Source organism: Solea solea, chromosome 20 (genome assembly GCF_958295425.1).
Source record: "Solea solea chromosome 20, fSolSol10.1, whole genome shotgun sequence".
NCBI lineage: Eukaryota > Metazoa > Chordata > Actinopteri > Pleuronectiformes > Soleidae > Solea > Solea solea.
Window position 1 is genome coordinate 18,447,364 of NC_081153.1, and position 24,242 is coordinate 18,471,605.

At 41.7% G+C, this 24,242-nt stretch overlaps 2 protein-coding genes across 2 annotated transcripts; one reads left to right on the plus strand and one right to left on the minus strand.

The window, feature by feature from the left end:
- Window positions 1–12: 12 nt before the first annotated feature.
- On the plus strand, window positions 13–3,656 carry LOC131447680 (cathepsin S-like). Its single transcript, XM_058619636.1, has 8 exons — window positions 13–800; window positions 2,000–2,127; window positions 2,291–2,413; window positions 2,487–2,636; window positions 2,758–2,982; window positions 3,072–3,237; window positions 3,333–3,435; window positions 3,519–3,656. Exons 2-8 carry the CDS (start codon window positions 2,008–2,010, stop codon window positions 3,616–3,618), a joined length of 987 nt encoding a protein of 328 aa, XP_058475619.1. The 5' UTR covers window positions 13–800; window positions 2,000–2,007; the 3' UTR covers window positions 3,619–3,656.
- Window positions 3,657–4,968: 1,312 nt separating this feature from the next.
- On the minus strand, window positions 4,969–23,956 carry LOC131447029 (synaptic vesicle glycoprotein 2A-like). Its single transcript, XM_058618489.1, has 13 exons — window positions 23,688–23,956; window positions 18,049–18,800; window positions 17,285–17,465; window positions 16,508–16,659; window positions 16,071–16,204; window positions 15,878–15,967; window positions 15,648–15,755; window positions 14,874–14,962; window positions 14,613–14,777; window positions 14,402–14,535; window positions 10,761–10,967; window positions 10,511–10,670; window positions 4,969–9,450 (listed from the first exon to the last, which is right to left on the minus strand). Exons 2-13 carry the CDS (start codon window positions 18,656–18,658, stop codon window positions 9,267–9,269), a joined length of 2,214 nt encoding a protein of 737 aa, XP_058474472.1. The 5' UTR covers window positions 18,659–18,800; window positions 23,688–23,956; the 3' UTR covers window positions 4,969–9,266.
- Window positions 23,957–24,242: the final 286 nt, after the last annotated feature.

Genomic DNA, 24,242 nt, shown 5'->3' on the forward strand with positions numbered 1-24,242 from the left:
CCTACTCAATTACAGTAACACGAGTAAATGTGATTCAATACTTTCCAATTCTGCAGATATTATAGATCACACTCACAATGAACAGTTGTTTTGAATTTTACTGCTTCTAAGTTTATATAAATATTTATACATTTCAAAATACTTGTATTGGTGCTAAATACATAAATTAATGTACTGGACTGTATTGCTTCTCTTTCTTATGGATAACAGTATTGTATATGTTGTATATGTTACCTGCTGTATTTATGTTCGTGTCATTCTTCCTTGAAATTCTCCTCACATCCCACAATGTTTCTCTGCAGGTGGCACAAACAGTTGTGTGATTATTTTAAAAGCACTAAGAAGAAAACAACCCTTTAGAATTCAGAGTCAGTTCATCCACTAAAACCACGGGAAGTCGTGTAAAAGCAGTATATTACTTGAATTAGCAGCCATTAAACCGGTAGCACTTTGAGTGAAAGCAGCCTATAATACCAGTAAAGGCATTAGTGCTGACTAACTGCAGCAGATAGCATCCAGCTGGTGAACAAAGTGCAGCATTTAACTGCTGAAAAGCCAGAGATTTCCCTCAGGGCCTGGTGAGAGGTGGGGAAAAAAAATAAAAGAACTAAATGAGATTGAATATTGGGCTTAGATTCATTCAGGCAGTCACCCCATCAAGAGACACTGGTTTCCCACTGCACTGAAGTGGCCAGAAATCAGTGAGTTAATGAGCTGCAGGTGTGATGACGAGTGAGAGGCTGATAAATGAACATTCTTCTAGATTCAGCTCAGGTTGTTTCTCAGGTTGTCTGCTCCAGGTAGGCCATGTTCTTGTTTTTCTTTTTTTTTTTATATTAACCTTGTTTATCTCCGTCATCACAGTGAGGAACTTTTCAATGCAGCCTTTTGGTTTTTAAGCCACTTAAGCTGCTGTGGAAAAGCTATATTAAGCCCAACATTTGGAAGCTGACTGCTGTGCACACACGAGGGCCTTTTTCATGGCAGACATTTTGTCATGCCACTGTAGGGAAAGGAGGTGTAAATAACCCTCTTAAGAAAAGATTGAGTTTTACGGTAGAGCTGTCTGACTCACTGTCCTGACAGTTTAGGCTGTGTTCACATTACCAGGCTGATGTGACTCATCCTAAAATGTGCTGTGACATTTAAAATGTAACCCAATGTTCCACAGGAGGGTGTGAAATGAGAATGTAGATTTTAAGATGTGTCCAAATATTTAAAATGTTGAACAAGTGGGGGAGAAGCGGGACGTGTAATGGATGAAATCCAGCGTCAGCCATTTCAAATGCTGGTAGTGTGAAGGAAGGGGACTAAACATAGCCAAACATTGACTATTTAACGAGTATAAACAATCAAAATTGAAGTTCTTTACCTGCCAAAATTCTTTAATGCCCCACCTCTGCGTTCTGCACCCTAATGCATACCATAACCCTTTAAGTAGAAAACTACCATTGTATTCATCTGCTATTAAAAAAAAAACATTGTAAAAATGTGTTCTCTCTTTAACTGTTGCTCAAGTTAAGACCCTAATACTTGCAAAATAACTCTGACTGTGTATTTAAGTGCAAAAATGAATGTTTTGAAATGACTTTCTTCATTTGGAATGTTGGACTAGATGAAAATGATGCAGTGCAGCCATTTTTGTAGTCTTTTTGATAGAGGAGAAGCTACTGAATCTCACATTTGGTATATTTGTAGTCAAGGAGTTGCTGAATGGCATCTGTTGTGGTTTACTCAAATTTACTCAGCCATTGTAACAAACACAATTTCTATCACTGGTTATAAGTTCTCTGACTTCCCAGATGTCCTTAGACACCAAGAACACGCATATGGACATTTAATATTGTGGAGCAGTTAATTTACTTTAGGTATGTATTTATAGGCGTCAGGGCTGAACAGGTTAATCTGCAAATAGATTTATTTACTGAAGTATGTTTAACTAGTTTCTGACCGTTCACTGCAGTGTGCTTCTTTCCACTGACTCCTCTCCCTCACCCAGATCCAGACATGCTCCGCAACCTGCTTTTCACCATCTTGTGTAGGTTTGCAGTGGCTGCCATCAGCTCACAACTGGATGAACACTGGGCACTATGGAAAAAGATGCATCAGAAATTTTACTCCCATGAGGTAAAAGGTCTAGATTAGCCAATAACTCATAACCAAGTAATCACATTTCTCTGTTGGCACACTGTACATTTTTCCATCTTGAGGAATATTAGGGATTCCCTCTTCCACAACGTCAATGAATGTAGCTGTTAAATATTTGTGAACGTTATGTTCTGTGATCCAGATTGAAGAGTTGGGTCGCAGGCAGATCTGGGAAGATAACCTGGAAATGATTAACCTACACAACCTGGAAGCATCGCTGGGTTTACACACCTATGAACTAGCAATGAATCACTTAGGAGACCTGGTGAGTGGACTAGTTATGGATGTTTTGGGCTCTTAATTATTGGGATTGACTTACCACTGTTGATGTTTTGTAGACGATTGAGGAGATCATGGCAACACTAACGGGCACTGTTGTGCCATCTGACCTGGAGAGGAATCCATCCAACTTCAGTGACACCAGTTCTTCTCTACCAGTGTCACTGGACTGGAGGGATACATCCCTGGTAACTGAGGTGAAAATGCAGGTAAAGCGTCACATCAACACTGAACAGCTGGATTTTTTTTTTTTTTTTTTTTTTTTTTTTTTTTTTTTATTATTATAGAAATCTGAACTATGTGTCATTACTGAGTCATTTCAATTTCTAGGGTTCTTGTGGCTCTTGCTGGGCATTCAGTGCAGTTGGAGCTCTGGAGGGGCAACTGAAGAAGACTACAGGAGTCCTGAAGTCCCTCAGTCCTCAGAATCTGGTTGATTGCTCTGTAAGATATGGGAACCATGGTTGCAATGGTGGCTTCATGATCAATGCCTTCCAGTATGTCATTAAAAACAAAGGTATTGCCTCTGATAAAGTCTACCCCTATACTGGCAAGGTGGGTCCTATGGTCAACAGTAACAGCATCTTAACTGTGGTCAATGCTGTGCATATAGTAACTCTGCTTCCTATTACTCTGGATTTCAGCGTGGTAAATGTAAGTATAGCTCACAGGATCATGCAGCTAGCTGCTCCAGCTATGTCTTGCTACCAGAGGGCGATGAGTCTGCGTTAAAAACAGCTTTGGCTAAAATTGGCCCCATTTCTGTTGCGATTGATGCTTCCAGGCCAAAATTTGTCTTCTACCGACACGGTGAGGGTTAACCACCTCAAGTTTAATATTAGTCTGAAAGAAAGTGCGTTATCATTGCTTGTTTTTTTTTTTCCCTCACCTGTGTGGATGAACAGGTGTGTACATGGACCGCAAATGCACTCACAATGTGAACCATGGTGTGCTGGCTGTGGGCTATGGCAGGGACCAAGGACATGATTACTGGCTGGTCAAAAACAGGTTGGTCTTTAAAATGTTAATTTAGAAAATTTTATATTTTTTGGGGGGGATTTTCTTGATTTATTAATGTGTTTCTTTTGTAGTTGGGGTGTAAAATACGGAGAGGAGGGCTACATCAAGATGGCTCGGAACAGACACAACCAGTGTGGCATCGCTCTCTATGCTTGTTACCCCGTCATGTGATCAACAGGTCTTTTAATGTAACTTAAGATATAAAAAAAAAAAAAAAAAAAAAAAAATCATAAATGACTGAAGAATAAAACATTTCAAAATCTTTAAGTTGACATTTCTTAGATCTTCTTTTGCAGTTTTGTGACATGCATGCATTTTTAAGCAAGTGGTTGTATTGACTATTTCCAGCCACTTTATCAGCTGTGGAAAAGATTTATTGAGCCAGAAAGTCAGAAGCTGGCTACAATGCTGACATGACTGGCTCACTGTCCTGATCATATTCAGATTACCAGGTGTTTTCTAAAATATGAGCTATTTAAAGAGTAACATCTGTGCTTTTCCTGTTGAAACCTAAAATACTGAGCAGTTGGTCAATGACTGAACTGAAATCTATCGGCGTATAGGAAATGAGAACTTTACCTAATATTGAGCAAGTGGGCAAAACAGACATGCAGTGGGAGAAATAGAGCTAGCAGCTGCCTTTTCAAATGGTGATGAAGGATGGTGACCAAACCTAAATTAATCAATTCCAGCTTCATTGTTAAACGTGTCTGATACAGCAGGATTTCTCAATCCTGGTCCTGGGGACCTACTGCCCTGCATGTTTTTGAGGTTTCCCTGCTCCAACACACCTGAGAGGAGGGTCTGCTGATGTCCAGCACCAGGATTGAGAAACCCTGGTGTAGGGCATCAGGGGAGATACAAGTTGGGAAACACTAGTTTTTGCAGTAGTAAACAGTAGTTTTTGGTATGACAAAAGTGGTACATTTGTACAGCAGCCATTTTGAAAACCACAGGGGCAAATCATCAAATTGGTGATGGCCAAGTTCCATTTTACTTCAATTTCAAGGTGATTGCTGGTTCATTGTCCTGAACCAGCATGCCTTTCCAGCAAAAACTGCTCAAAATGGCTGCTGTGCAAAGAGGCTCTTCAAATGATTCTCCCAAAATCCCTGCCTGATATTTGGTGAAGTCACAAATGGCGCAATTTCACTAATTAACACCACAAATTGAAACATCTTGCACTGTGGTTGTGATCAGCGCAGTGGATCAAAAGGTCTAGGACCATTTCGGTCAATACTTATTTTAGAAGACAAATGTGAGTTACAGTTGAATAGATGTCATACCCTGTAATGCAAACAATGACTTCTTTTCTTCCAAGTTTTATTTCCATGACGATTTATCATTGTCTCTGGGCAAATGGCACTGAAGTGCAAATCCCAGCTCAATGAACAACTCTCACATAAATTAATGTACAGCACCTTTTCAGCATCACTAAAATATTCTCAATATCCAGAAGTAATAAATACCGAATTCACCAAGAGTTTCAGTTATTTACAAAAACACAAAGACAACACGCCATAGATTTTTTGTGTCATATTTTTAGGAATTGTTTTCCTTGATCTTTTGTTCCACAAATTCCATACTTACACATACAAACATCTACAGTTCCTACACACAGTACACTGATTTTTGAATTTAACTCACATTTAGAGTAGAACTTGAAATCATTTAATAAACAGGTCAGAGTCAAAGTAAAGAAAATTTGAAAAAACATAACACAAAACTCCTTCGTTCGGTCCAGACGACACTGTTCAGTCCTGAGCAGATGAAGGAGTTGTTTTCTGGCATGGGTCGGTCCTGATTCATTCGGGAGTGATCTGTGTGCTCTTAAGAGTTGAGAAGATCACACACCATGCCATTAAAAAGTCCTCCATCCCCTTTATCAGACCACCACTTTATCATCATTAGGGGAAGTCTTCAGGCTGAATTAGCTGTATTGACCACCTACCACCACTGCCATTATCATTGGAGATAAAACTCAAACCAATAACCCTTTGATAGTTTATATATATCTAATATCTGTATGTAGGAATATAAACTTTTACACATATTAACATTACATAGTTAACATTTTTGGACAGGAGCTTCAATTTGACATAGGATGCTCTTTTGGTGAGTTGGTCCTTTTGAGTTTAATATTCCCGTCTCCTCAGAGAAAGCCTCCGCTTAATTGCTTTCGGCTCTCCCGCTTTTATGGACTCACAGGGACAAACACGTTTCTTTCAAATCGGTTGATTAATTGATGCTCATTTTCAGCTCCCTTCACTCAGTGCATTACCCCCGTTCTTTTCCTTCCACAGCTATATCTTGTACCTCTGCAAGACGAATTGCACGAAGTAAAAGCGCCCTCCTCAGAAATTCAGGCATATACAGTTTATATTTATATATGAATATATTCAAAAAGTTACCTGGGTCCAAGGTAAACAAGGAGTCACAGTCACCACTAACGTACTTTCATGAACACATACTCAAGTTTTACCAATTTTAACCCCACTTTGATTAAGAACAATCACTGCAAGCAACAAATCTATGTCATCATACAACAATGAAAACACAAGTTCTTGCTTTAGACAAAAACAGCTGGCATACAGGACGTCCAAAAAGTCAGACAATACGATACAAACATGCGTCACAATCGGTTGAATACAGAAGGGTTGGAGGGTGGAGTCGTCTTAATTTAAGATGTGATCCTTTTATCGTGTTTCTAACCGGAAGAACAGACCGCATGTTATCTCCAGGGTTAGTTATCTCTCGTGGGATTTGTTTGAAAGACTGAATTGTTCCAGCAAAAGAGCACCAGAGTCCATAATGAAGAACAACACAATAAAGTCTGCACTGCATATATTGCATTAGGATGTTTGTTTGTTTGTTTTTCTTCCTCTTGTCTAAATATATTTCCGTGGTCCCCATCTGAGCTGTATTCATCACAGGGATGAAAATACCGCAACAGAAAAAAGTAGAAAAATATGTGACAGACGATTTACAGTCAGCTTATACACGCATGCACACATGCGCACGGCAACGACATCCAGACAGCCTCGCACGCATGAACACGATGGAACAAAGTCGTTCACAGTCACAGCACACTCACAAGACTCTGCACGCAATCAGCAAAAAGAGAGACTTCATCCTCAGAGTGACAACATTAAAGGAATAGACAATAAGACATTTGGGGAAATACTCTCGTTTGAGAGTTAAATGAAAATTGATACCACAAGAGGGCTCTCAAACTCAAATGACCTTGGGGCCACTGAGCATAGAGTCTAGTCAGATGTATTTAAAGTAATATCGCAGAATTACGCAATCACAATAATAGATGTTTCACAGAATTTCAAAATAAAAGTGTCCGTGTTGATATGGAATAATATATTGTTCACAATTACAAAATGCAAAATCAATCTATTACTAAAGAAAACAAAAACATACAGAATTAATTCCATTATAACTCGATTAAAAGTGGTGGGCCACATGATATGGCCTGGAGGGCCTGGTCCAGAAATCATCACCAGAACCCCCTCATTCCACCACATCACCCCCACCCTACATCCTACTGGCTCCCAGTTAATTTCGGAATTCAATTCAAACTCCTCCTGTATGCTTTGAAGGCCATCCACAACCTCGCCCCTCCGTGTCTCTCCGACCTCCTCCACATCGCAACCTCAGATCCTCCTCCTCAAATCCACCTCACTGTGCCCTTCGCCCGCCTCAGCACCATCTCTGGAATCCACAACTCTGACTCTCTTCCCCTCTTCAAATCCAGACTCAAATCCCACCTCTTCAAAATAGCCTACTCTCTATAATTTCACTCCGTTATCTGTTTTACTGTGTCGTCCTGTTGTCTGTTTTTATCATTGTTTGTCTTTGTAAAGTGTCCTTGAATGTTGGAAAGGCGCTTATAAATAAAATTCATTATTGTTATTATTGTTATTATTGTTATTATTATTATTATTATTATTATTATTATTACTATGGGGCCCAGGTTTAATGGGCAGGTTTGGCTCTTGTTTGCTAATATTGCAAAGAGCCAGGCCAGCTGTTTGCCCCTCTTTCAGGCTAAGCTAAGCTAACAAATTAAAAAGTGAAAAGAACTTCCTAAAATGTCCAATGTCCAACAATTCCAATAACAAAAACGTCTCTCTGCGTCTCTCTCCCACACACACACACACACACACACACACACACACACACACATACATCCATAGTCAACACACTGCACACATGTACTCACTCACTGATTGTCAGCACACATATTAATGTATACCTTTGGAGAAATGATAGTGAAGTAGTGAGCTAAGTAACTCGTTTAGTGATTCTGTCTAATTTAGTTCAAAGAGTTTTTAACAGTACTATGCAGAAGCACTGTAAAAGATTTCACTTTTTGTGATATGATGTGGAGGCAGTGACCAAACTCATTTAAGCCCTTAAAAATTAATTTCTTTTCATAGTCTGTTTTTTCTCTTTGTGCCTATGTTCATGATTTAATCAGACTTTTTCTTTTTTTGGTCCTGTTTGTGCTTACAACGCCAATAAAGTCATATCATGACCTCTAGGGGGCACAAGGGACATTTAAGAGCGTAAACTGTGTCATTTTAGTCAAAGTGAAAACGAAAAAACAACCCCTCTACGTCAACAAAGCATAAATCTTAACACAAAGTCGCTTTGGAAAAATCTCATGATATGACTTTGACTTTTAACCACAGTCAAATGAACTTTAACGCTCTTGTGACTTTTTTCATTATAAGGCTAATCAATACTAATAATGTGGTACAGTGGTGCTAAAATGATATTAGCTGTAGACGTACTTGAGTATTCTTACTACACCTGAGCTACTGCGTTAGAAATCATTTGATTTGATTAACAAAATGTAATTAGTCTGATCTGCATGAAATGTTGACGTCTACAGGGATGAATCACACTTTCCCACACACACACACACACACACACACTCACACACTGACATAAAACACACTCGTGCAAATAATTCAGCAAATATTACACTTGTGTATCTGCTCTCACGTTAAGTACAGCACAAATCCGTCCCACAGCTGTCCCTGTGACGCAGACGTGTGCATCAGAAGACTGCGACAGCTGGAGGGTTCAACGACAAGGAGGGAAAACACTGAACACAGAGGAACGAGTCCCATTTACGACTGAGAATCCTGTGAAATGTCACTTCAACTATATGTTTTGAGCTTTTTAAGACGAGACTAAACCAGGACGAATGAAACTTTCTGTGTCTGGTTCCAGTCTTCTTTTTATGTAATGTAGTAGAAATCTGCAGTGCTCAGTGGGGGGCGAAGGGTCGTTGGTGCTTTTAGAGAAACGTAATCGACCTGTGAGTTAATATTTACGGTCTTTTCAAAGGGAAATCTACAAACACATCTATGAGCACTGAAAGCCGGTGACTGAGGACAGATGACAAAGAAAAACAGTCACAAAAATGGATGAAATTGTGTCACACGTCCCTCCAGAAATGGCTTTTTTTTCTGTTTCATTTGACCACTCTGTCTTTTCACATTTTTATCCTAACAGCACATTTCCACTTCACCCTGTCGATAGCACACTTTTGTTAAAGATCGGATCAAACCTGACAGCACAGCTGAATTAAGGTGTTTATTTCTACATCTGTGTGCTCTTCTGTTAATCTCTGTGGGTCTGTTTGGACTTTGAAAGACTCGATCCATATTTCAAAGGATTCTGGGCTTACAATGGGATGGCAGTCTATTCTCTTGGTGTGCGATGGGGCAGCGCTGAATCTCTCTGGTTTGTCAAACACACTCCAGCTGTACTCTGCTGCCCACTGCTGGCCATCTCTTTTACTGCAACACTTGGCCTCGTGTTTCAGGCAACTTGGTTGCAAGGAAACTACCTGCAGCGAGCGCGCCAGCGGCAAATATGATGGGTACGGCCTTGGTGATGCCGACAAATGACTGGAAGATGCTGATGCCCAGGACGGCCGCCACCTTACAGAGAGCGTTCAGGAAGCCAAACGCTGTGGTCCTTAAAAGAAAAAAGAAGAGAGGGATGAACACAATTAAGCTGCTGCTCTCTGTGTGTGTGTGTGTTTGAACAACACTATTTGTACTAAGAATATAAACATGCATTTATGAGCTGAAACATGTCAGAGGAGACAATAACATGACACATGTTTCCAGTAATTAAGACCTGGCAAAACAGTGTATCTATAATGATCAAACCAGAAAAGAATATTTTACATAGATTAACCTTTAAATGATCAATAAAACTTAAATGGACCAAGATGAGGGCCACACGGTTGGTGCAGTGGTTAACACTCGTGCCTTTGCAGCAGGAAGACCCGGGGTTCATGACCCGGTCGGAACAAGGGCCATTCTGCATGGAGTTTGCATGTTCTCCCCATGTGTGCGTGGTTTTCTCTGGGTTCTCCAGTTTCCTCCCACAGTCCAAAAACATGCAATATGGGGATTAAGTAAATTGGACTCTCTAAATTGACCGTAACGGTGTGAGAGTGAATGGTTGTTTGTCTCTTTGTGCCCCTGTGATGGACTGACGACCTGTCCCAGGGTGTGACCTCGCCTTTCGCCCTATGTCAGCTGAGATTGGCACAGCGACCCCTCGCGACCCTCATGTGGAGGATAAAGTGGTAGAAGATGGATGGACCAAGGTGAGTCTAAAGCAAATCTCTATCTCCCTGTTTCCAGGATTCTAGGATTCACAGGTCTACTTTACACTTTACATTACTAGTGAGATGAATTATGGGAGTCACTCTCGAGGTGCTGCCACCAAATAAACCTTCTTCTATATCCTCATAAGCTTCACCTGCACCGACATTAAATGTGGAATCTACACCTGCACAGACACCTAAATCTGGAAAAAAAGGTTACATTGCAGAGGTCAAAGACAAACAACTGCATCTGCACAGGAAACTATTTTAAAACCAATGTATAGATTGGCAAATCATTAAACTCCATGTTGCATGCTGACCTCGACTCTTAAACCTAATCAAAAGATTTAGATCTCTTCATGATTCAGCCCATTGACAGCATTATATCTGTTTTCGGAAAAGCTGCTCTCATGTTACCTCTTATCAGACGGGTAGAGCTCCACTGTTATCACATCCAGCGCGTTCCACGAAGCGATGCTGATGCCGCCAAACAGACACAGGAGGGCGATCATTCCCGACTCACTGTTGCCGAACATCAGGAAGAAACAGCTGACACAGGATATGATGCTGGATCCCGCTGTTTGGAGAGAACGACGACGACAACCACATTAAGTTCAAATCGCCCTCTCTCTGATTGCAAGTGAACAATCTGCGCGATGACACTCACCCAACATCCTTAAACGGCCAATTTTGTCCATTAACAGAGCCGAGACGATGTTGCCAGGCAACACCGCCAACGTGCCCAGGAAGTTGACAAAGTATATCATGTAGGCATTGTTGAAGTCGTCGCTGAAGTCCAGAATGCAGCCCTCCTTGTTGTGGATAAATGAGCTGTTGACCAGTTTACAGTCGACAAACCTGTATTTGAACAAATCTGGTAAACAGAGAAAAAATAACATGTTCAAATAAAATGAGTTACTTTGCCCATAATACGTATGTCTTACTTATAGAACACAGCTGAGAGGAATACGTTTACAATACGATTGTTTTCCTCGTCTCGCGTGATTATTTTCTCCATGAATCAATCTGTTGTTTGGTCCATAGCATGTACAGAAAAATGATAAAAATGTGAATCACTGTTTCCATAACTTCACAATGACACCGTCCCCAAATCAGTTTATTGATACAATTGTTATGAGTCACTCTTATCTGCGTTTTTATTTTACTTTAGAGGGCAGAACCTGTTAATATAAGTGTCCTAATAATAATTTACACTTTTTCATTCAAGTGGGTTGATACTGAACATGAATTAAACAAGTAAATCAAGTTTTTACTTTGTGTGTAAATGTGCACTAAATTAGCAATCTTCAACTCCAGAAGACCACCAAATAACTATTATTTAGATATTTAAATATACAGATTACTTTAAACGTTAAAATGTTTTGTTCACACAGGCCCGAAGCAGATTAATGTCATTTAAGAAGCTGAAAATCTAATACTATTCCAGGGTTCACTTTAACTCTTTTACTTGTATTTGTATCTCATTTGATTAGATATTAAACTCACTGCCTTGCTTTAACACTGCAAGTGTCTCTGTGTTAATGGATTATAATCTCGTTTTACTTCTTCTAAGATATGTTGTCAGGGTAATGACTTTAAATACAGTCAGAACAGTCAATGTGCACTTACTTTTCTTTATTCTATCATTACTACAGGAAGAGCAACAAGCATGTCTTTATATTTCTGGGCCTGAGAACATCTGACTTCACTGAATTCCCCCTCACGTCTGAGGCCAAACCTACAGTCTCACATGAATGATTAGTTTTTCCTAAAACAGGAAAAGATGGGATGAAATCATCTCCCGGCGAACGCAGCCAGGACATCTGCACAGCCACCACACGACCAGTCCTCCGTCAGCATCTGTTTTTAATCAACATTCCTTTAAGGCTGAGACTAAACATGAAAAAAAACAAAAAAACGGAATCAAACACAATCACTTTTGTTCTCCCAGACTTCTTTAAATATACACTAAGTAAAGAGGATGACAGAGGAGGTCAGGAGAGGTCAGACAGCTTCTCGTCACTCTTACACGGCCCGTTACGCTCTGTTTATACTTCACTGTCGACATCAGCAGCAGATTTACTGAAGACACCAATAAAAAGTGCTTCCAATAACCAAAACCACTTTTAAGAACCAGAGTGAGGCATAAAAGTGCTGAGTGATCATAAACTTGAACAAATTATGCAAACATAAAATAGCGGATCTTTGATGAGGAGTTACTGCAGCTGTAATTATTGGAGAGGAGACGCAGGGAGATTCACAGGGAATCTGTCAAGGCTTCAGCAGTGGAATGATAGCGGCAGCAGAGCACAGCTTCTCAGATGTCTTTCCCGGTTATGACTCTCTGACATGTTGATTCAAAGGCTCGTGGGGAAGAAAATCGCAACCATAAACCACAGTTTCAAGCAGGAAAACTCTTAACAACAAACCAGGGCTGCAGTTTTCACAAAATCAGAGTCAATTCTTCAGTCAATGCTTCTATCTTAGTTGTACATTTTGGGCCAATCGCGGCCCTCGGTGAGATGTTGTGCGGCCCGCAGCTCCGGTTTTATAATGTATTATTTGTGGCCAGGGACGGACTTGGACCAAAAATGGCCTCTGGTCAAACGTCGCCTCCATTAGCTCAGCTGGTAAGGAGTTATGCTTTAAAACAAAACCAGAGTCCTGGGTTTGAAACCCACCTGTAACAGACAGCTATATACACTCATATTATGTTATTTGACTTCAGATGTGAAAGAAAGGCAATTTTTCTTTACATTTCCACTTAAAAATGATAACTGTGACAATGAAAATCACATTTTTATAAAACAGTGCATTTGTGCATATGTCAATGTTAATGTTTAAAAAAAAGGACCATTGGCCTAATCTTCACGTTATCAAATAGGAAAGTTTGGACACCCCCTGTCTTAGTCCCTTCTAAAGCCAAGCAGCAAATGAGAGTATATTGAATAGCCACTAGGGGGCGACTCCACTGGTTGCAAAAAATAACTGATTGAGTGGAAGTTTATGGGAAAATGGCCCTATTTCTAACTTGATTTATAACGTTAGAAACCATTTTCCTGAGGGGTTAAAGGTCTCAATCACTAGTTTGGGGTCGTCCCCTCGTGGCCCTCATGTGGAGGATAAAGTGGTAGAAGATGAATGAATGAATGAATGATCGAAATGAATGTTCCATTTCAGAGGGAAACAGACAAATATGGCACATATGAGTGGACATACTCGTAACCAGTTAACACATTGCTGTTTTTGACATCATTGAGGCGTTGTTAAATCAGTAAAATAAAAGACCCAGACTAAATCAAATCTGTAAATGTAAATGTTTCTGAACATATAGATTTGTTCAGAGAGTGTTTTGGATTTCATTATCTCATTCTCGACACACTCTCACATCTAATCCAATTAAACTGCCTTCTAAAAGCTTGGGCTGAATTTGTTTACATTGCTATGGTAACTGTTCTGCTGCAGTGTTACCCAATGATACTGCATCAAAGTGTTGCCATGGAGGCAGAGCTGCTGAAGCACTGTGACCTTTTTGATTTTTTTTGATTTTTTTTGTAAAATTCATATTAAACCTAAAGTGATGAATGTTTTTCTGGGGGTGACAGTGATCATCGCTGAAATTAAAATTAAAATTAAAACACATGCACAGTTTCATGTTTTTTTTTTTCCTTGGTATTATATTCCTTGGAATTGTTTTCCTGCAGGAGTCACTGACGCATTCAGCCGCTTTTGTCGTTTTCTTTCACACTCTGCTCGGCGCACAACGGGCAACATGGCGTCACGATATCATCTGCTTTTAACAACACACACACACACAGTGCTGCTGTTGCCATGGTGAAGCCACAGCTCCTCGCAGGAGCGAGCGCCGCTGCCAAAAAAGATAAAAATCAGGAGCGTCCAACAACCTCGCAATGTGCAAAAGAAACTTTAGTGAATTATTTCACCGTGATGTTGGTAACGGCACGACGATCACCCCCTCAGGTCCACGGAGCACTTCAGTGCCTCTTCACTTACTGTTTTACTTTTACAGCTTCAGTGTCACGGCTCTCTGCAGAGAGTTTTATTTCCCTTTTTGCTTTTCATTATTAGAGAAAGTTTGTAAATGTTTTCTCAGGGTTGGTGGAGTCAGAGCAAATATGGGACTAAACATCTGCTGAGTGACTCCAGGTGAGTGATAATGCTGTTTCACTACTAAATTAATAATGACACATTGATGTGCTGCTCCACAGTGGTCACATGAACAGGTGTAAACAGAATAACTGTGTTGAGATGGCGGGACCAAACACCATGTCTGTGCTATTTATTTACCTGTGTTGTAGAACAAACTGGCGATAAAGGTGCAGTTTCTGAAGAAGGTGTGAGTGGAGGTGATGTCCTCAAAGAAGCACTCCTCAAACACGGAGTCTTCAAACACCATGGATTTCATCTTCAGGTTGAGGAACCTGGTGAACAGGAGAAACGTTTCGGGTTGAGTTTTATGTCATATATATGAAAGATCGTCTGTGTTGCGGTCGCCTACTTGTCATTGAAGTAGTGTCCTTCACGATGCACTTGGTTCTCCAGGGTGAAGTTAAACGTGACATGCTCCACTCGCTCCTTGGTGAAGGTCTTTGTCTTTGAGTCATACTCCTGCTTCTGGATGTACTTGATCATGTCTGGGAACCACACGGTCAGACCGTAATAGCTGCAAAGTAGACAAGTCCGAGTCCAAAAACAGATCGGGTCAGGATGGAGATTTAACTCGAGTCTTTGACAACGTTTTTGTGAGTCTTACGTTTACCTGAAAGACATGCTAAACCAAACAGCCATGAGCATGAAGGTTGTCCGTTTGTATTCAGGACTGAAGCAGGCGACAATGTTGTTCCTGATCTGAAACACACGGACAGGAAAACACAGGTTTCCTTTGATTCATCAAAACATGTACACATTTTCACTACTTCTCTGTGGCCATTAAGCTGGAGGTGCAGTAGCAGATTGAGAAGACGGAGGATGTAGGCGTGTGTGTGTGTGTGAAAGTAGGCTGAAAGCTATTTGAAATCAAGCCCCACGCTGGCGCCACGGTGCTGCAAAAAAATGTACAACACGACATAAAGATGATTTTAACTCATTCAAGAACAATAAAAAATGCATAATAACTGCAGCACTGCATGTAGCAGTGATTTAGCCGTATTCTCCGGGGGAATATAAAAGAGGCTGTGGGGTGCTTGGTTACATTTTTGTTGCAACCTGCACAGCCATAAAACTCATATTTACTCAAACAAGCCCCACAGGAGGCCAAAGAGTTCTTCACTCGCTCTCTCTCTCTTCCACAGCAGATCCCCACTGCCTCCATCTTTGTTCTGTTCCACCAAGTGTCCTCATGTCCTCCTTCACAACATCCGTGAGCCTTACTCTCTCTTATTTTATCTCCAAACCGTTCAATGTGAGCTGTCCCTCAAATATACTCACTCCTGATCCCGTCCATCCTGCTCACTCCTAACAAAGATCTCAGCATCTTCAGCGTCATATCCACTTGTTTACTGTATATGTGAGTTTCTGTCTCATTTGCACTCACCTGATGGGAGAGGCTCATAATCTTCAGTCTGTAGCGTTGCCAGACTGGAGTGTCAGTGCCGGTGTCCACCAACTCATCCACCTGTTTCACCGTCTTGATTGTTGTGACCTTGACAGAGGCGTTCGTTCAGTCAGATGTTATGCACGGACAAATAAAACTATACAAAATGATCTCTATGTATCTGATAACTAGGTCACTTTGTCCAGTGACTGTTGTGCTTTGATACTCACAGAAAACACCTTCTCTGGGTATCCCTTTGCCCGCATGTTAGTGTCGTGGACTTGCTTCAGAATCATCCAGCCTTCGTCGTGTTTGCCATTCTGGATTTTTCAACATAAATAGAAACATGTGTGTTTTTTAACCCCAGGAGACTGACGATGAGTGAAATCAGTGATTACTGCCTGACATGAAGCTGACTCTTACCTCCAAGTAGAAGCGTGGGCTCTCTGGCATGACGCTGAGGGCAGCGATGGCTGCCACAGAGGGAAACGCGCACACTAACACAAACACACGCCAGCTATGGAACTGATATGCAGAGCCCATCTGGAAACTCCAACCTGAGGAGATGAAAGCAAACCGACGCAGAGAAATCACTGCACACCTCAAAGAAGACGTCAGTTTTCCGCAAATATACCGAAAGCATAGATCTTTATGAAGCACAGTACACGGTCTGTGGATAGACATTCACCAGCAAATGAGCTTAAACCTACAAGTTCTATCAATCACTTCATCTGCTGCCAAAACAAAAGATCTAGAATATGAACAACAATAGCCAACAATCAGATAGATAAGCTTACAAAAAGACTGGAAACTTCTTCACGAGTAACCTTTTAATTCCATGTATATATTACTGTACTCACCATAGTGTGGGATAATAGCCCAGGCCATAGCAGATGCGTATATTCCCCCCATCATCCAGAACATGGAGAGCCAGCTCAGGTGCTCGCCGCGCTTCTCTTGGGACAGAAATTCGGAATAGTAGGAAAACACGATGGGAATTGATCCACCGATCCTGCAAAGATCAGACGCCAGATGAGCCAAGAGTGGACGACGTCCCAGAATAATGAGCTAATGACTTCAAATCCAAGTTAAAACTAGAGCAACTGCTGTGTTGAGTTTAGACACAGGCTGAGTTTGTTTTTATTTGCTTCCCAAAGCTTTAAGGTGTCCACACTTGTGTTACTCCATCACCATGGTGCCAAACTTACCGAAAAGAAGCTTAATGACAAAGTTACTGATTTGAGGGTAAAGGGAAATTACCTCAGCTTCTCAATTTGCCAACTCACTAAACCCGAGAAGTGTTCAATAAAGACTGAGATTAAAAGAATGAACAGATACCAAAAACATCTATTTTAACAATCGTTATCATTACATTGTTAAACCTGAAATGGTTCAATCTGATTTATAACTAGTTCTGATAGAGATGTACAATAGTATTTATCTCAGCCACTATTTATGCATGTTTACCGATGATATCTGATCATTCTGTTCTTCCGTGTTTGCATTCACTCATTATATTAACCGGATTTTCCAGTTATGTCTGTTTGCGTCGTCTTGCTCGATGAATGCACTCAATATAAACACGAGTCAAAAGGCCCCGGTCAGAATAGAAAATAGTCTTTTTTTTTTGCCGTTACCCAACGCCGGAGAGGAGTCTGCAGAAGAGGAAAGTGCTGTATCCCTGGACAAAGGAGGAGAAGAAGGAGAAAACGCTGTTGATGGAGAGCGAGATGAGAAGAGACTGACGACGACCTATCCGGTCCGCCAGTGCCCCCCAGAGGAAAGCCCCGACCATCATCCCGAAATACACAATCAGACCTGAGAAAAGGGAGAAAAACCAAAGAAAATGACTTAAAATACAAAATGCCTTTTTTCTTTTAAACTATTTGGTGAATGATTTGACATGTTCTTTCATGAGTCTTTCCTGAATTGTGTATTTCTGTCTCACTGCTGCTGTTTGATTATGACCTTTAAAGATCACGCTTAGGTCCTGGTCATACTACACACGCCTGCTCGTGTCCAGCAGCCAACCAGAGTGCAAGTGCACCTACAGTCTGAGTCCACGACCAGGAATGTAATGTGAGACATTAATGTGGACCCTCATTTAATATGGATGGAACAGCAGATACAGTACCAACAGAAATGTGAAGCTGCTCTTCATGGACAAGCAAAGCCTTGGGCCTCAAGTTCATAGGGGGCCACTGAGAACAGCTGATTATATATCACAACAATTTAACAACTTCAGTTTTATGATAGACTATGATAGCTTTATCTTTATGGTCTTCAGGAGCCTCCTTCATTAAAATGAAGAAGGCTCCTGGGGCTACATTTCTCGTGGAAATGCAGCTTTTTCTACAAACATCTCTGGCCACACACACAGTCACGTGTCTAACAGTCTTACCTAGCATGCTTTTGTTGGGTTCAGACAGACACATGTCCTTCTCAGCACTGGGCAGGACGAATCCGACCACGAAGATCTCAACGCCATCGGCCATGAGAGCCAACCCCAGCACAAAGTACAGGCACCACTGGAATTTCCCGTGACCACATTCTTGCAAGATGGTCTCGTATTGTTGAGCCAGCTCCTCTTGGTCCTTCCTCCTCTCGGCCTCAGACGCCCCGATGTCTCTGAACTGCTGAGCTCCATCACCGATGGTGCCTGGGCCACCAGCAAGGCTTCCTTTGCCTGATTCAGCCCTGGGGATTCCTTGGTACTCGCCCTCATAGATCTCGTCATCCTCATCGTGACCCTCTGTAGAGTCGCTGTGGCCGCCCTCATCTTCATTGGCCGCCTGGCTGTCTTCGCGGTAGAAACCTCCATCCTGGCTTCCCTGCGTCGGGTAGTCGTCATCATCGTCCTCTTCGAACTGACTGTAGGAGCGTCTGCTGTACTCGTCGCTCACCCGGTCCACCGAACGCCCGACCTTCTTGGAAGCTTGCCGCTTGACTTCTTTGGCAATGTCTTTGGCACCTTTAATGAAGGCAGTCCGGTTTTGGTAACCGTCCTCCATGTTTACAGAGGTTCAGGAGATGCAAAAGGGGGTCAAAGGTTGTGTGAAGAGGCCGCGTGAAAGTTCCGGTGCTTCAGTTTGTTCACGGACCTGAAGAGTTGACTCTCAGCACACCTGACGCGGCAACAGGCTCTTCTTGTGTCTGGAGAGAAAATGAAAACAGAAAGTAGGTTTTTCAGTGTAATAATTGTGAAAGAGTGCACTGTGGTCACACCTCTATCACAAAAGATGTCAAATGAGCACAGAGATGCACAACGGCCACGAAGAGATGCATTCAGAAAGACGATGGATTGGTGCAGATCTACCACAGAGAAAACATGGCAACTTTCACCCATCCATCCATTCATTCATTCATTCTATACCAACTACTGCTTATCTTTTGATGGCTGCAGGGGGGAGCCGACACTGGGCAGGAGGCAGGTTACACCACACACAGTCACACCTATGGGAAATTTAGAATCCTCAATGTGCATGTGTTTGGACTGTGGGAGGCAGCCGGAGTAATGTGAGAAAACCCACGCACACACGCACGGGGAGAATGTACAAACTGCACACTGCAGACATGAAATGACTCCAAAACATCCACTCAGATGCAAAGCAGCTGCACGGAAACAGCAACAGACGTAAAATGACTATAAAGAGACACAAAATGCCTGCACAGAGACACAGAACAATTACAAATGCGTGCGTAAAAATACAAACAAAAAAAACAGCAGAGTCACAAAACTTTACCAAAGAAACATTCAGCTCTCGTGTACATAAGAGCGGGGGAGGCCTGTCGTCTCAATAATACACTGTTTACAACTCCATTTTTCTTTGACCCAATAATTGCCCCCCCCCCCACCTCTTTTTTCATCACACAATAACCACCCCCCTCCAGAAGATGCCTGCCCTGACTCCACCTGTTGCTTCCTCCATGCCAGTGCAGCATGTGCTCTCTCTCTCTCTCTCTCTCTCTCTGCTGAGTCACACGAGCAGAGCCCAGCACTAACTACAGGCTCGGGAAATCAAGGCTTGAACGGCGAGAACAGTGAGAGTGGTTTGTAATGGATGTTTTTTTGCGGTTTGCGGAAACGTCGAGAAAACCATCAGCATGACTCAACTCTGTTGTGACTGAGATCATGATCCGGTTTATATTAGATGCAAGGTTAGGATAACAGGTCTTTGAGTTATTCTGTATTTATCTGTTCCTCTGATAACCCTTGTCGACCCGTCCTGCACTAAAGTGTCAGCTCTTTAACGCGTCGTCAGTATGGAAGAAAACCATCATCTTCACTTCCTGGATTAATCAAATAAAGATCATAAACATCCCTCAATTGAAAAAAGTGAACGATTGATTGCTGATTTAGCAGCGCTGTGTACGGAAATAAATGAGGCTTGAAATTGAGAAGTAGGAAAACTGATTCATGCGTCTGTAGCAGCGTCACATGAGGACGTTCATAAGACAGCGACAGGTACAGTTCAGTGGTGATATACAGCCACATGTCTCCACGTTAATACACTGTGAAATATTGCAGCGTGTCACTTTAAATTTGTGGTGCAGTGAAACAACAGGCGTCGCCGCGGTGCTCACTGTGACCCACGTCTTCAAAACAAGGCCTGGCGGATTCTTCTTTGCTGATATGCAGCGTGTAATGCAACAATAGAGCCAATGTTTCCTTCCTCTATCTATTATCCCGTTTCCAACACTTCAAACCCTGGAATTATTCAAATCCCTTCATTATTTTACAATATATTAGACTTTTTTTCTGTTCAAAAATGAGTTTGGTACATAAATTTAGGCCAAACAGTAAAACCAACATGATTAAAGAACCAAAAAACACTGTTGTTAAAATCCCCAAATTGTACTTTGTGTCATCCACTTTTATTATTAACAGCTGTCTATTTTTGTGTATGTATATTTATGTAACTTTTGTATCTTTGTGAGCGCTCTCTTTCATTTGTTAGCCCTAATAACATCAACCTGCCAAGGGATTACAATTAGCCTCAGGCTATAATCTGGCATATTTACTGTGTATTAATATGTATTGTCCCTTTCCTCAAATAAAGAAATAAAGAAATTCAAAGAAATAGGCCTGCTGAGTATAGACGTTAAGTGTCCTCTGTGAGAGATACATAATCTGCTCCTAAAAGTGAGAAACGAGAGGATAGATAATAACCTGCAACTATATATATATATATATATATATAGAGAGAGAGAGAGAGAGAGAGAGAGTACTTGATCAAAAGGTTGAGACATACAGTATAAATTAATAAAACGTTGCCTCAGGCAAACCTTTCAGTTCGATGATGAAACAGAAAACAGAAATGAAATATTTTTGTGTTAAAAATATCAGCAAAACCCCAAATTTAACTGATTGGATGTAATATTGTCAGTCTTTATGTATGACTTTTATACTTTTATATAAAGGACACAGTTCAGACTGCAACTAAAACGTTATTATTTTTTTGTTACTGACTTGTTTTTTTATATTCTTTCTACAAATCTTTTCTTGACAGATCAATTTGTCACCTGTCAAATCACCTAATAATAGCACGCTTATGCCAGTCACTGTGTGTGTGTGTGTGTGTGTGTGTGTGTGTGTGTGTGTGTGCTGTATTTAATTGTGTTTGTTCTCCTGCCCGGGGACAACAGATGGAAATTAGCTGGTCGCTAAATCTGGTACAAAGCCTGTATTCATTTAGTGAAACTACTGTGTTTTATACACTGTTCCTGATACAAATAAACGCATTAAACCAAAGTAAAAATCTATGTTTATCCTCCGCACGAGGGTCACGGCGAGCTGGTGCCAATCCCAGCTGACATGGAGTGTTCAGTTAACCTCTGCATGTTTTTGGACTGTGAGATGGGAACTCAGAGAAAACCCCCACACGCTGCACTGTGAAGTCCCAGAAATAGATCAAATGAACAGTTTCAAGTCTATGCTGGTGACACTTGACTCATTTGTTTGCATTAAATTGAGCTCAGCCTTCATCGTCTTCTTCTTCTTCGTCTAAATTTGCTGTCAGCGTGACAGGGGGGGATATGTACACCGGGCCGGTCTGGATCAAGCAGGCTGAAGCGTGCCATTCTAACCGAGTGACGTCACAGATGGGAGCACACGCTTGCACGTCTGTGATCACCATGTATCAGTGGCAAAACACAAGCACATGAGCCTAAAATAATATGAGCATATGGGGCCTTGAGCAAACAAGACAACAACAGAGCTGTTTGATTTAGAGGCGCTCACACACACACACACACACACCTGCACTCATGTTTCACTTTGCCTTATGGCGATATGGTGGCAAAAGCCCAGCTGTAACTAATAATATTAACAACGGATTATAGTTTCAGTACGACTCTGCAGCATGGAAACTAATAAGACCCTGAAACTGAGGCAGCGAAATGGAATCCAGCCATTACTGTCTTTGTTATTCACATTTCGGATACTAGACTGTGACATTTTCGGGGGGGGGGGGGATAGCCAGAGTGACTGACATCACCTGTGTCAGTGTTTGCTCACTGAGGACAACAAAGGAGACCAGATTAATAATAATCCGACTCTGCACATGGGAATAACTTTAAATGTCAACCACAGTGAATCAATACTGCTCTTCAGGGCCTTTAATCCCTTTGAAAAGATGTCTCCACAGTTCAGAGAATCGGCAGCAACTGGACTAAAGTGCAGTAACTTTAAAGAACGACGACCTGGATGAATGAGAATCTAGGTTGGAATGAACCAATTGCAAGCAAATGAGCAGTTTCCCTGCAAAAACAGCACTGTTTCTACACTAATCTGTAAATCTAACAGGAATGTTGGTAGATCCTGCCGCTTCTTTCAATCCTGGAACGATAAATAAATACACAAAAGCCTTAATTATGATGCCCAATTATTACTCCATGTGCATTTTACTCAACCTCTTGTCTCGGTGTTTGTTCTGCACCAAATGTATCAAAAAATCCTTTAAAGCTAATCCCTGGCAATAAAACAGATTTGGATTGTCTTGTTTTACAGACGCCGCTGTCATTTCGGCACCTTTTATTCTCTGTAATTGGCACAAGAATCTCCCTGGAGATAAACAAGACACTTCTGACTCCTCTCCTACTTCCTCATTTCATCTGTACCCATCCTGTTGTGGAGTTGACAGCATCTCTTCAGCCCCACTGCAGCCTGCAAAACACGGCCATGTCTGTCAGTGGAGAGGAGAGGAGAGGAGAGGGGGAGGAAGGCCTGAGGATGAGGAGGATGGAAATTATTGCTCCCTGGTCTCTTCCCCCCTCTCTCCTCGTCTGCCTCCCTCTCTCCTCCTCCTCTCTTTAAAAAAACCCTTTCCACCCTCATTCAAAAAAAAAAATCAATCAGCATCAGTTTACCACTTCCTTGTGAGGCCAAGCAGAGCAGACAGCCATCACATCATCACATGCGCTAATAAAGCTTTTACAGTCAAGAGTCGTGATGGATAAACACGGACACCTGAAGATATCCCTATATGAGCCACAGCCAAACAACTCCCCACCCCCTTCCAAAAAAAACACATCAGATTATAACAGCCACAAAAAACCACATCAGATTATAACAGCCACATTCAGCTTTAACGACAGGCTGCAACATCTGTGCTCAGCTCTTACACGACTGTTATTTTTCACGAGTAGCAATTAAGTGGAAGGATAACGCAGTCTGATTAAATATGATCGGATCAGTCAAGTGAGAGAGGAGGAAAAAAAAAAGGGGCCTCGTCGTTTAATGTCAGTTTACACACGCAGGGAACAGAACGCAATCGGATTATGATATAAATCAGCTGATGAAGAGCCCATTGTCTGCTTCCTGTCATCTGTGTTGATTCTCAGAAATCACAGGCAGCAGCTCGTCACGTCCCGGATTAGATTATACAGACTCGATTCACAGGATCGATCTTAATTGCTGTGTGAGGAGAACACGCCCATCGTGTCTTCTTCCTCATCATCACGTCTTCTTCATTCAAACCACACACACATAATAACAAATAATAATAAGCCACTAACGAAATAGCGAATTAATAATCTCACCTTTTACTCCTGCGTGCGCGCGTGTGGTCCCTCTTCAGGCTGGAGATGGTGGAGATGATGAGGATGAGAAGGAGGATGGAGGTGATGATGCGCACGAGGCTGTTGCTCTGGAGCGAGTGGTGATGATGATGATGCTGCTGTGCGGTTTGGAAAGAGGAGAGGAGAAGCCCACGCCATCCACTCACACACACGCTCTCTCTCACTCACACACACACACACAGTCAATAGTGATGCGCAGGCAGGGGTCCCCTCCCCCACGCAAACGCTCACACGAGCGCACGAGCACATTAACGCCTTGGTTTGGCGCACATCTGCACACGATCTGCACCTTTAGTTTTCACTTGCACTTTTTTTCCCACACGTTAAGACTCTTATCAGGTGTGTGTGTGTGTGTGAAATGTTTAAAAGCACAACCATAGTGCGCATGCGTGATATACAGTATATATATTAAACGTTATTCCCACATTTATTTTATTAATTTTTTACAGAAAGATGATTAATCGTCTGAACGTACGTGACATATCACACTGCGTGCACGCACGTGCAGGCGCACTT